Raw genomic sequence first — 14013 nt, 5'->3', positions numbered from 1 at the left:
ATGAGGGGGGGTAGAGGGAACCTCCCAACCCCCCCCCACCGGGTGACATCCCGGGGTGAGGGGGGGGGGGCAGGGGGGGGGTCACTGTGGCTTCGCTTTGGCACTTGGGAGAGCAGCCCGGAGCCTGGAGATGGGGGGGGAGGGGGGTCAGAGCACTCCAAAAATGGGGGGGGGGCACCTCAAAACCATAGGGGACCCCAAAACCATGGGGGGGGGACCCCAAATCTGGGGGGGGAACCCGTAACTATAGGGTGGGGGGAACCTGAGGGAGGAGACCCCAAAACCATTGGAGGGGGGGGGACACAAACCTATGGGGGGACCCCAAATCTGGATGGGGGGGGAATCCATAACCATGTGGAGGGGGGAGGGGGAACTTAAATTTGGTTGGGGGGGGAACCTGGGGAAGGGGACCCCAAATGCCTGGGGGGGGAGGGGGATAAACCTGGGGGGACCCCATAATTATGGGGGGGACACCCCAAAGCCCATAAGGGACCCCAAAACCCTGGTGGGGGGGGGAGGACAAACTCATGAGGGGACCCCAAAATTATGGGGGACCCAGAGTGGGGGGGGGCATCCCAAAACCCATTGGGATCCCATAAACCTGGGGATACCCCAAAAGCCCCAGAAGTGGAGGGGACACCTCAGAAAGGAGGGGGGGGGACACCCCAAATGTGGGGGGGGGACCCCAAAACCCCCTCACCTGGCGCGGAGGTGCCTCAGTTGGTTCCTCCCTGCACTCATGTAGTGATCGATCCGCGCCTGGGGGGGGACATGGGGGACATTGGGGCACAATGGGGACAATGGGGGCAGTGGGGGTGTTGGGGACATTGGGGGCAATGGGGACATTGGGGTCAACAGGGACATTGGGGACACTGGGGTCAATGGGGACATTGAGGATATTGGGGCACAATGGGGTCAGTGGGGTCAATGGGGACATTGGGGCACAATGGGGACATTGGGGTCAACGGGGACATTGGGGACACTGGGGTCAGTGGGGACACAATGGGGATGTTGGGGACGTTGGGGTCAATGGGGACATTGGGGTCAACGGGGACATTGGGGACACTGGGGTCAATGGGGACACAATGGGGATGTTGGGGACATTGGGGTCAATGGGGATATTGAGGATATTGGGTCACAATGGGGTCAGTGGGGTCAATGGGGACATTGGGGCACAATGGGAACATTGGGGACATTGGGACACAATGGGGTCAGTGGGGACACAATGGGGACGTTGGGGACATTGGGGTCAATGGGGACATCGGGGATATTGGGGCATAATGGGGACATTGGGGATATTGGGGACATTAGGGTCAATGGGGACATTGGGGCACAATGGGGACAATGGGGGCATTGGGGATATTGGGGTCAGTGGGGCACAATGGGGACATTGGGGTCAACGGGGACAATTGAGGACATTAGGGACAATTGAGGGTAATGGGGGCAGTGGGGTCAGTGGGGGACGGGGGATGTTGGGGTCAATGGGGACAGTGGGGTCAGTGGGGACATTGGGGTCAATGGGGATAATGGGGCAAAATGGAGGCAGTGGGGGCATTGGGGGACATTGGGGTCAATGGGGACAGTGGGGGCATCGGGGGCAATGGGGACATTGGGGGACATTGGGGATATTGGGGCACAGTGGGGACACATTGGGGACACATTGGGGGCAGTGGGGTCAATGGGGACACAGTGGGGACAGTTGAGTCCATGGGGGACATTGGGGTCAATGGGGACGATTGAGGACATTGGGGACATCGATTTGGTGACAACCAAAGGTCCCCACGTCCCCCACCTGCCTCCTTTCCCCTCCCCGTGTCCCCACACCCCAATGTCCCCACTGTCCCCACCGTGTCCCCATGTCCCCACGTCTGTACCTGGTGGTGCTTGTAGAGCACAGGGAAGGTGAAGGCGCAGATGACACCTGGAGTGCAGGGCTGACATCAGCTGTGTCCCCATATCCCAGTGTCCCCAATGTCCCCATAACCCAATGTCCCCATCTCCCCATATCCCAATGTCCCCATATCCCAGTGTCCCCGTATCCCAGTGTCCCCAGTGTCCCCATAACCCAATGTCCCCGTATCCACATATCCCAATGTCCCCATATCCCAATGTCCCCATCTCCCCATCTCCCCATGTCCCCATAACCCAATGTCCCCATATCCCAATGTCCCCATCTCCCCATGTCCCCATAACCCAATGTCCCCATATCCCAATGTCCCCATATCCCAATGTCATCATCTCCTCATGTCCCCGTATCCCAATGTCCCCATCTCCCCATGTCATCATCTCCCCATGTCCCCATATCCCAATGTTCCCATTTCCCCATATCCCAGTGTCCCCATAACCCAATGTCCCCATATCCCAATGTCCCCAATGTCCCGATATCCCAATGTTCCCATTTCCCCATATCCCAATGTCCCCATATCCACATATCCCAATGTCCCCATAACCCAATGTCCCCAATATCCCAGTGTCTCCATTGTCCCCATATCCCAATGGCCCCATGTCCCCACACCCCATATCCCCATGTCCCAGTGTCCCCACACCCCGTGTCCCCACCCCCCACACCCCCATGTCCCCGATGTCCCCACACCCCCCCACCCCACACGTGTCCCCACGCCGTACCCACTCCGAGCAGCGTCACCCCATTGAAGACGGCCCCCACGTAGGTCAGCAGGTAGAACATGAAGGCCAGCTGCCACCCGACGGTGTCACCAACAGCGTCACCAACAGCGTCACCAACATGGCGGCACCGCCCCATGGCCGCCATATTGTCCCCATATCCCCAGTGTCCCCCATTCCCCCTCGTATCCCCATGACCCCATAACCCCAGTGTCCCCTGATGTCCCCCATGACCCCACTGCCCCCATATATTCCCACAGTCCCCACATGTCCCCAACGTCCCCATGACCCCAATGTCCCCCCATGACCCCGACGCCCCCCAATGTCCCCATGACCCCGACTCCCCCCATGACCCCAATGCCTCCCATGACCCCAATGTCTCCCTATAGCCCCCCATGTCCCCCCATGACCCCAATATCCCCTCATGTCCCCACGACCCCAACTCCCCCCATGACCCCAATGTCCCCTCATGTCCCCCAGTGTCCCCATGACCCCAACTCCCCCCACGACCCCAACACCCCCAACGTCCCCATGACCCCAACGCTCCCCCATGACCCCAATGTCCCCTCATGTCCCCATGACCTCAACACCCCCATGACCCCAATGTCCCCTCATGACCCAAACATCCCCCCGATGTCCCCATTACCCTGACAGCCCCCATGACCCCAATGTCCCCATGACCCAAAGACCCCAAATTCCCCCATGACCCCAGTGTCCCCTCATGTCCCCACGACCCCAACTCTCCCCATGACCCCAATGTCCCCTCATGTCTCCCAACGTCCCCATGACCCAAACACCCCCCAGTGTCCCCATGACCCCCAATTCTCCCCATGACCCCAATGTCCCCCAGTGTCCCCATGACCCCAACTCTCCCCCATGACCCCAATGTCCCCTCATGTCTCCCAATGTCCCCATGACCCAAACACCCCAAATTCCCCCATGACCCCAATGTCCCCCAGTGTCCCCATGACCCCAAATTCCCCCATGACCCCAACTCTCCCCCATGACCCCAATGTCCCCCAGTGTCCCCATGACCCCAACTCTCCCCATGACCCCAATGTCCCCCAGTGTCCCCATGTCCCCAACTCTTCCCCATGACCCCAACTCCCCCCCATGACCCCAATGTCCCTCGTGTCTCCCAGTGTCCCCATGACCTCAACACCTCCCAGTGTCCCCATGATCCCGACTCCCCCCATGACCCCAATGTCCCCTCATGTCCCCATGACCCCAACTCCTCCCATGACCCCAATGTCCCCTCATGTCCCCCAATGTCCCCCAATGTCCCCATGACCCTGCCTCCCCCACAACCCCAACTCTCCCTATGACCCCAATGTCCCCTCATGTCCCCATGACCCCAACTCTCCCCATGACCCCAATGTCCCCTCATGTCTCCCAATGTCCCCATGACCCAAACACCCCAAATTCCCCCATGACCCCAATGTCCCCCAGTGTCCCCATGACCCCAAATTCCCCCATGACCCCAACTCTCCCCCATGACCCCAATGTCCCCCAGTGTCCCCATGACCCCAACTCTCCCCATGACCCCAATGTCCCCCAGTGTCCCCATGTCCCCAACTCTTCCCCATGACCCCAACTCCCCCCCATGACCCCAATGTCCCTCGTGTCTCCCAGTGTCCCCATGACCTCAACACCTCCCAGTGTCCCCATGATCCCGACTCCCCCCCACGACCCCAATGTCCCCTCATGTCCCCATGACCCCAACTCTTCCCATGACCCCAATGTCCCCTCATGTCTCCCAGTGTCCCCATGACCCCAACTCCCCCCACGACCCCAACACCCCCAACTCTCCCCCATGACCCTAGTGTCCCCCAGTGTCCCCATAACCCCAACTCTCCCCATGACCCCAACTCCCCCCATGACCCCAATGTCCCCTCATGTCCCCATGACCCCAACTCCCCTCATGACCCCAATGTCCCCTTGTGTCTCCCAGTGTCCCCATGACCTCAACACCTCCCAGTGTCCCCATGATCCCGACTCTCCCCATGACCCCAATGTCCCCTCATGTCTCCCAATGTCCCCATGACCCAAACACCCCCCAGTGTCCCCATGACCCCAATGTCCCCTCATGTCCCCCAATGTCCCCATGACCCAAACACCCCCCAGTGTCCCCATGACCCCAGTGTCCCCTCATGTCTCCCAATGTCCCCATGACCCAAACACCCCCCAGTGTCCCCACGACCCCAATGTCCCCTCATGTCCCCCAATGTCCCCATGACCCCAACTCTCCCCATGACCCCAATGTCCCCTCATGTCTCCCAATGTCCCCATGACCCAAACACCCCCCAGTGTCCCCACGACCCCAACTCCCCCCACGACCCCAATGTCACCTTGAGGGACTCTGGGAGGCTGTGGACGAGGAAGAGGCGGGTGAGGGTGCGGGTGGCAGCCACCAGGTGCCGGGCGATGCGCTGCGCCCAACGCTGCTGCTGCTCCGTGCTCAGCCCCACAGCGCATGGAGGAACCCTGGGGACATTGTGGGGACATCGGGGGGACACCGGGGGGACATCAGGAGGCAGAGCAGCCCGGGATGTGGGGACACCTCATGACATGGGGACAGCGATGCCAAGGGAAACCCAGTGCCATGGGGACAGAAGGGACAGCCAGGGGACAGCCAGGGGACACCAAATGCCATAGGGATGGGACAGCAGGGACACCTCTGTGGACGAGAAGGGACACCGAATGCCAGAGGGATGGGGGCAGGAAGGCTGCCCCGTATCTTGGGGACATCGGGGACACCCTTGAGGACAGGAGAGGACACCAAATGCTATGGGGATGGGGACAGCAGGGACACCCATAGGGACACCCCATATCTTGGGGACAGGAGGGGACACCCAGGGGACACCAAATGCTATGGGGATGGGGACAGGAGGGGACACAGCCGGGGACAGGGACACCCAAGGGACACCAAATGCCATGGGAATTGTGACAGCAGGGACACCCATAGGGACACCCCATATCTGGGGACATCAGGAACACCCTTGGGGACAAGAGGGGACACCAAATGCCATAAAGATGGGGACAGGAGGGGACACCCAGGGGCCAGGAGGGGGACGCCCATGGACAGGGGCACCCAAGGGACACCAAATGCCATGAAGGTGGGGACAGGAGGGGACACCCATAGGGACACCCCATATCTTGGGGCCAGGAGGGGACACCCAGGGGCCAGGAGGGGGACACCCATGGACAGGGGCACCCAAGGGACACCAAATGCCATGAAGGTGGGGACAGGAGGGGACACCCATGGACAGGGGCACCCAAGGGACACCATATACCACAGGGATGGGGACACCAGGGACCCCCCACCCCCTCGGGGTTCAGGGACCCCCAGCAGCCCCCCGGTTGTCACTCACCTCCCCTCACCCTCGGGTTGTCCCCTCCTCAAAGCCCTCAGTGCCACCCGGTGCAGCTTTATGGGGACGGTGACCCCCAGCACCGCCAGCGCCCCGTAAGCCCCCACGGCCACCACGCTGTACCGGGCCACCAGACCCAATGTCCCCAACGTCCCCAGCAGTGCCAGCGCCGAGCGGCACGGCCAGCGCCACAGCAGCAGCTCCCACACTGCTCCAAAAAGGGGGGGGGGACAAATTAAGGGGGGGGGGGGGGGTTACAGGGGGTCCCGGTGCCCCACCACTGACCCCCGAGTGTCACCCATCTGATGTCGCCCCACTGCTCCCAGTGCTGCGCTCCATTGGTTGCAATGGGTCCCAGTGCATCCCAGTTTGCACCCCCAGTGTCCCAGTCGGTCCCAGTTGGTCCCAGTGCCCCACCTCCACGTCACCCCAATGGGTCCCAGTGCCCCCCAGTTTGTCCCAGTGCCCCCAAAATGCCCCCAACCCAATGCCACCCTACTGGTCCCAGTGCTGCGCTCCATTGGTTGCAATGAGTCCCAGTTGCCCCCAGTTGCCCCCCAGTGTCCCAGTCGGTCCCAGTTGATCCCAGTACATCCCAGTATTCTCCTTCCAAATCACCCCAACACACCCCAGTGTTCCCAGTGCCCCCCAGTTGGTCCCAGTGCCCCCAAAATGCCCCCAACCCAATGCCACCCTACTGCTCCCAGTGCTGCGCTCCATTGGTTGCAATGAGTCCCAGTTGCCCCCAGTTGCAAGCCAGTGTCCCAGTTGGTCCCAGTTGGTCCCAGTTGGTCCCAGTGCCCCACCTCCATGTCACCCCAATGGGTCCCAGTGCCCCCCAGTTGGTCCCAGTGCCCCCAAAATGCCCCCAACCCAATGCCACCCTACTGCTCCCAGTGCTGCGCTCCATTGGTTGCAATGGGTCCCAGTTGCTCCCAGTTGGTCCCAGTTGCCCCCCAGGTGTCCCAGTTGGTCCCAGTGCCCCACCTCCACGTCACCCCAATGGGTCCCAGTGCCCCCAAAATGCCCCCAACCCAATGCCACCCTACTGGTCCCAGTGCTGTGCTCCATTGGTTGCAATGAGTCCCAGTTGTTCCCAGTTGCTCCCAGTTGCTCCCAGTTGCTCCCAGTTGATCCCAGTGCCCCACATCCAGGTCATCCCAGTAGGTCCCAGTGCCCCCCAGTTGGTCCCAGTTCGTCCCAGTGTCCCCCAGGTGTCCCCAATCCAATGTCACCCCATTGGTGAGTCCCAGTTGGTCCCAGTTGCCCCCCAGTGTCCCAGTTCATCCCAGTTCATCCCAGTACATCCCAGTATTCACCCTCCAAATCACCCCAACGTGCCCCAGTGTTCCCAGTAGCCCCCAGTTGGTCCCAGTGCCCCACAAGTGCCCCCAGTCCAACGTCACCCTATTGTTCCCAGTGCCACACCCCATTGGTTCCAATGGCTCCCAGTTGCTCCCAGTTACTCCCAGTACCCCCCCCCAAGTCACCCCAATGGGTCCCAGTGCCTCCCCCCATAAGTCCCAGTTGCTCCCAGTCCGTCCCAGTGCCCCCCATTACCTCCCAGTTCCACTCCAATGCCCCCCCCTTATATCCCAGTGCCCCCCCACTCCCTCCCAGTCCCCCCACTTATATCCCAGTGCCCCCCCCACTCCCAGTGCCCCCCATTATATCCCAGTGCCCCCCCATTATATCCCAGTGCCCCCCCCACTCCCAGTGCCCCCCCATTATATCCCAGTGCCCCCCCACTCCCAGTGCCCCCCCATTATATCCCAGTGCCCCCCCACTCCCTCCCAGTCCCCCCACTTATATCCCAGTGCCCCCCCCACTCCCAGTGCCCCCCATTATATCCCAGTGCCCCCCCCCACTTCCAGTCCCCCCCCATTATATCCCAGTGCCCCCCCCACTCCCAGTGCCCCCCATTATATCCCAGTGCCCCCCCCACTCCCAGTGCCCCCCATTATATCCCAGTGCCCCCCCCCACTTCCAGTGCCCCCCATTATATCCCAGTGCCCCCCCACTCCCAGTGCCCCCCCATTATATCCCTGTGCCCCCCCCACTCCCTCCCAGTCCCTCCCCATTATATCCCAGTGCCCCCCCCACTCCCAGTGCCCCCCATTACCCCATAATGCCCCCCCATTATATCCCAGTGGCCCCCCGTCTCTCCCAGTGCCCCCCCCCACTCCCTCCCAGTGCCCCCCCATTATATCCCAGTGCCCCCCCGTCTCTCCCAGTGCCCTCCCCCCCACTCCCTCCCAGTGCCCCCCCCTCCCCAGTTCCAAAGTGGGGGGGGGGGGGGGTCTCCCACCCCCCCCATCTCCCACCTTTCCCCTCCATGGTGCCTGCAGTGCTGATCTGCCTTGGGGGCTGTATGTGTGTGTGTGGGGGGGGGGTCACTGCGGGGCCCCCCCCTATTTTTAGCCACCAGTGCCGCCCCTCCCTGCAACCGGATTCCTGTCCCCCCCCCCCCCCTTTACCCCCCCTGGGACGAATCCCTGTGCTCTGATTGGTGCTCACCCAAAACTTCGCTCCCCGATTGGTCCGGGGGGGTCGGGGGGGGCTCCGGATTAATGGGGGGGTCTGGGGGGGGTTCGGTGAATGGAGATCCGGCGGTGATCCCTGGGGGTGGGGGGGGGAGAGGGCGGGGGGGGATGTGTGCAGGTGGGGCTGTGGGGGAGAAGGACACAAATTGAGGGGGGGGGCACCTGGGACCCCCCCCCCCCCCCCGTCAGGTTACCCAGAGCCCCCCCAAAGCGGGGTGACCCCATCATAAGACCCCCCCCATTGTCCCCCCCCATATAAAACCCTCCCACCATAGGAACCCCCCCCCCAATTTAGGAACTCTCATTACTCCCCCCATCACAGATCCCCCCCCCCATAACCCCCCTCCATAGAAGCCCCCCCCCCCCAAACCTCACCTCCCCCCCCCAAAATGAATGCCCCCCCCATCATAGCCCCCCCCCCTCCACCACACATCCTCCCTAAGTGCCCCCCCCATGCACCCCCTCCCCAATATAGGATCCCTCATTGCTCCCCCCATCATAGAGACCCCCCCATGGCCCCCCCATCTCCTGCCCCCCCCCCACAAATCCCCCCCCCCCTCCATACCTCTGCTCATCGGGGGCTCCCTGAGCCCGGTGCCCCCCACCCCCGTTATGATTGGTGCCCCCACCCCCTGTTGCCCCTCTGATTGGGGGGGTTGGGGGGGTCCACGCTTCACCGTGGGGGGGTGGAGGGGGGGTCCACGAGCAGCACCGCGGGGGTCCTGCCCCCGAAAATGGGGGGGGGGCACCGATCCGGAGCTTAGACGGTGTGGGGGGGGTGGTGGACGACCCCGACGGGACCCCCCACCACCTCCAGCGAAGGCAATGTAGGAAAAGGTGAGTTCCCTGAGGGGGGGTCCGCGCCGCCCCCCCCCTTCCAACAGTGCCCCCCCCACGTCTTCATCGTCCTCCTCCTCTTCCTCGGGGGGGGGCTGCGCTGCCTGCAGCTCGGGGAAATCCGGCTCCTCGGGACCACCTTATTTTTTTTTTTTTTGGGGGGGGGGGGGGTTATTTAGTTGGAGGGGGGGTCACTTTATGCTTCCCCTTCCAATATTAACCCCACAATTTGGGGGGGGGGGTCTCACCCTCCGTGGAATCCGGAGTGGTGGAGGCGGTGGATGGAGCTTCTTCTGTGGGTTTGGGGTTATTTTATGGGGGGGGGACACAAAGATGGCAATGGGATACAATGGGGGGGGGGGCAGGGGGGGAGGGGAGCATCCCTATTTCTGCCCCCCCCCCCTAAGAAAAATAATAAAGTGGGTTTCCCCCAAACTTGCACCCCCTGTTACTACTCCTCTGTATCCCCTCATATGTGCCCCCCCCGTAGAGCTTACAGCCCCCCCAGTACATCCCACTGCCCCCCAGTATGGCTTAGAGCCCCTCCACTGCATCCCAGTATGGCTTAGAGCCCCCCCAGTACATCCCAGTGCCCCCCAGTATGGCTTACAGCCCCCCCAGTACATCCCAGTGCCCCCCAGTATGGCTTAGAGCCCCCCCAGTACATCCCAGTGCCCCCAGTTTAGCTTAAAGCCCCCCCCACTGCCTCCCAGTATGACTTAGAGCCCCCCCAGTACATCCCAGTGCCCCCAGTTTAGATTAAAGCCCCCCCACTTCCCCCCAGTATGGCTTAGAGCCCCCCCAGTACATCCCAGTGCCTCCCAGTATGGCTTACAGCCCCCCCAGTACATCCCAGTGCCCCCCAGTTTAGCTTAGAGCCCCCCCCAATACATCCCAGTGCCCCCAGTTTAGCTTAAAGCCCCCCCACTGCCCCCCAGTTTAGCTTAGAGCCCCCCCACTGCATCCCAGTATGGCTTAGAGCCCCCCCAGTACATCCCAGTGCCCCCAGTTTAGATTAAAGCCCCCCCACTTCCCCCCAGTATGGCTTAGAGCCCCCCCAGTACATCCCAGTGCCTCCCAGTATGGCTTACAGCCCCCCTCAATACATCCCAGTGCCCCCAGTTTAGCTTAGAGCCCCCCCAATACATCCCAGTGCCCCCAGTTTAGCTTAAACCCCCCCCCACTGCCTCCCAGTATGGCTTACAGCCCCCCCAGTACATCCCAATGGCCCCCAGTTTAGCTTAGAGCCCCCCCCAATACATCCCAGTGCCCCCAGTTTAGCTTAGAGCCCCCCCACTGCATCCCAGTATGGCTTAGAGCCCCCCCAGTACATCCCAGTGCCCCCCAGTTTAGCTTACAGCCCCCCCAGTACATCCCAGTGCCTCCCAGTATGGCTTAGAGCCCCCCCCACTACCCCTGGTATAACTCAGAGCCCCCCCCAGTACCCCCAGTGCCTCCCAGTACGATTTACAGCTCCCCCAGTGCTCCCCATTGCCCCCCTAGACCCCCCCCAGCCCCCCCTTCTCTCTCTCTAGACCCTACATCCCCCATCCCCTATAACCCCCCACCCCCTTTACCCCCCTATATTCCCCTATATCCCCCTACACCCCCCCTCCCCTATAACCCCCCCAGCATCCCCCCTATATCCCTCCCATATCCCCCATCCCCTATGTCCCCCACCCCCTCTACCCCCCCATATCCCCCTATACCCCCTATATCCCCTATAAGCCCCCATATCCCCCATTCCCTACACTCCCCCACCCCCTCCATCCCCCCATGCCCCCCTATACCCCCCCATATCCCCCTATACCTCCTATATCCCCATATCCCCCCCATACCCCCTATACCCCCCCATATCCCCCTATACCTCCTATATCCCCATACCCCCCCATATCCCCCCTATATCTCCTATATCCCCCATCCCCTATACACCCCCCCACCCTCAGCTTCCCCCCATATCCCCCTATATCCCCTATATCCCCTATATCCCCCAGCCCCTATACTCCCCAGCTTCCCCCCTATATCCCCCCCATATCCCCCATCCCCTATACCCCCCCACCCTCAGTACCCCCCCATATCCCCCCTATATCCCCTATATCCCCCAGCCCCATACAACTCCACTCCCAGCATCCCCCCATATCCCCCTATATCCCCTATATCCCCCATATCCCCCATTCCCTATATCCCCCATCTGCTATACCCCCCAGGATTCCCCCATATCCCCCAGCATTCCCCCATATCCCCCTATATCCCCCATATCCCCCATCCCCTATACGCCCCCCCCATATCCCCCTATATCCCCTATACCCCCACCCCCTATACCCCCCCAGCACCTCCCCATATCCCCCTATATCCCCTATACCCCCCATCCCCTATATCCCCCTCAGCACCCCCCGAAACCCCCTATATGCCCTATATCCCCTATATCCCCCATCCCCTATACCCCCCCAGCATCCCCCCATATCCCCCTATATCCCCTATATCCCCATCCCCTATCCCCCCCCATATCCCCCATCTCCTATATCCCCCCAGCATCCCCACATATCCCCCTATACCCCCTATATCCCCCATCCCCTATATCCCCCCACCCCCAGCATGCCCCCATATCCCCTATATCCCCTATATCCCCCATCCCCTATTCCCCCCAGCATCCCCCCATATCCCCTATATCCCCCATATCCCCCCATATCCCCCATCCCCTATACCCCCCAGCATCCCCCCATATCCCTCTATTTCCCCTATATCCCCCATCCTCCATATCCCCCATCCCCTATTCCCCCCAGCATCCCCCCATATCCCCCTATATCCCCTATATCCCCCATATACCCCCAGCATGCCCCTATATCCCCCTATATCCCCCCTCCCCCAGCATCCCCCCATATCCCCTATATCCCCTGTATCCCCCATATCCCCCCATATCCCCCTATATCCCCTATATCCCCCATCCCCTATACCCCCCCACCCCCAGCATCCCCCATATCCCCTATATCCCCCCCCATATCCCCCATCCCCCCACCCCCAGCATCCCCCAATATCCCCCTATATCCCCTATATCCACCCACCCCCAGCATCCCCCCATATCCCCCTATATCCCCTATATCCCCCTCCCCCATATCCCCCATCCTCTATACCCCCCCGGCCCCAGCATCCCCCCATATCCCCCTATATCCCCCTCCCCCATATCCCCCTATATCCCCCATATCCCCCCAGTATCCCCCCATATCCCCTATATCCCCTATATCCCCCATATCCCCCCAGCATGCCCCCATATCCCCCTATATCCCCTATATCCCCCATCCCCTATATCCCCCATCCCCTATTCCCCCCATATCCCCCCAGCATCCCCCCATATCCCCTATATCCCCCATATCCCCCCAGCATCCCCCCATATCTCCCTATATCCCCCATCCCCTATATCCCCCCACCCCCAGCATCCCCCCATATCCCCCTATATCCTCCCCCATATCCCCCATCCTCTATACCCCCCCGCCCCCAGCATCCCCCCATATCCCCCTATATCCCCTATATCCCCCATATCCCCCCAGCATCCCCCCGTATCTCCCTATATCCCCGCTCCCCCATATCCCCCCATATCCCCCATCCCCTATATCCCCCATCCCCTATTCCCCCCAGCATCCCCCCATATCCCCCTATAACCCCTATATCCCCCATCCCCTATATCCCCCATCCCCTATACCCCCCAGCATCCCCCAATATCCCCCAGCATCCCCCAATACTCCCTATATCCCCCCAGCATCCCCCCATATCCCCTATATCCCCTATATCCCCCATATCCCCCCATATCCCCCTATATCCCCCATCCCCTATACCCCCCCACCCCCAGCATCCCCCCATATCCCTCTATTTCCCCTATATCCCCCATCCTCCATATCCCCCATCCCCTATTCCCCCCAGCATCCCCCCATATCCCCCTATATCCCCCATATCCCCCCAGCATCCCCCCGTATCTCCCTATATCCCCCATCCCCTATATCCCCCCACCCCCAGCATCCCCCCTATATCCCCTATATCCCCCATATCCCCTCAGCATCCCCCCATATCCCCCTATATCCCCCATCCCCTATACCCCCCTCCCCCAGCATCCCCCCTATATCCCCTATATCCCCCATATCCCCCCAGCATCCCCCCGTATCTCCCTATATCTCCCATCCCCTATATCCCCCCACCCCCAGCATCCCCCATATCCCCTACACCCCCCCCCATATCCCCCATCCCCCCACCCCCAGCATCCCCCCATATCCCCCTATACCCCCCCCATCCCCCCCTTATATCCCCTATAACCCCCCAACCATCTCCTCCTCCCCCCCCCCCCCCCCTCCCCGCACCGCTCCGTACTGCAGTGGCCGAAGCCCAGGACCTGCCCCATAACGGCCCCCCCCGCATCGGGCTTCAGGCTCCGGGCCCCCCCCGGGCATCACCGCGGCGCCATCGCGGGGAACGGAGAGGCGGCGGCGGACAAAGGGCGGTGGCGATGATGGGGGGGGGGGGGGGGAGGGATGGAAAAGGTGGTGGGTGGGGGGGGCACACGGGGAGAGGGGGGCGGGGCCAACAGAAGGGTGGGGGGCGGGGACACGGGGGGCTCCACCTCTCCCATATCTCCCCCTCCCCACCTCCTCCCC

At 61.9% G+C, this 14013-nt stretch overlaps 1 protein-coding gene and 1 long non-coding RNA gene across 2 annotated transcripts; both read right to left on the bottom strand.

The window, feature by feature from the left end:
- Positions 1-9: 9 nt before the first annotated feature.
- On the bottom strand, positions 10-8440 carry RTN2 (reticulon 2). The gene is made up of 7 exons (XM_090129922.1): positions 8318-8440; positions 5994-6201; positions 4971-5106; positions 2626-2695; positions 1875-1921; positions 701-759; positions 10-124 (listed from the first exon to the last, which is right to left on the bottom strand). The coding sequence occupies exons 1-7, from the start codon at positions 8328-8330 to the stop codon at positions 82-84; spliced, it is 576 nt and encodes a 191-aa protein (XP_089986048.1). The 5' UTR covers positions 8331-8440; the 3' UTR covers positions 10-81.
- Positions 8441-9443: 1003 nt separating this feature from the next.
- LOC149913381 (uncharacterized) lies at positions 9444-13872 on the bottom strand. The gene is made up of 3 exons (XR_016461288.1): positions 13720-13872; positions 9622-9666; positions 9444-9512 (listed from the first exon to the last, which is right to left on the bottom strand). It is a non-coding gene; the product is annotated as an uncharacterized LOC149913381 (long non-coding RNA).
- Between the last annotated feature and the right edge of the window lie 141 nt (positions 13873-14013).

Source organism: Phasianus colchicus, chromosome 38, assembly GCF_987193195.1.
Source record: "Phasianus colchicus chromosome 38, bPhaCol1.hap1.1, whole genome shotgun sequence".
Lineage (NCBI taxonomy): Eukaryota > Metazoa > Chordata > Aves > Galliformes > Phasianidae > Phasianus > Phasianus colchicus.
Note: the sequence above shows the minus strand (reverse complement) of the source record. Positions and strands in the feature narration are given on the sequence as shown.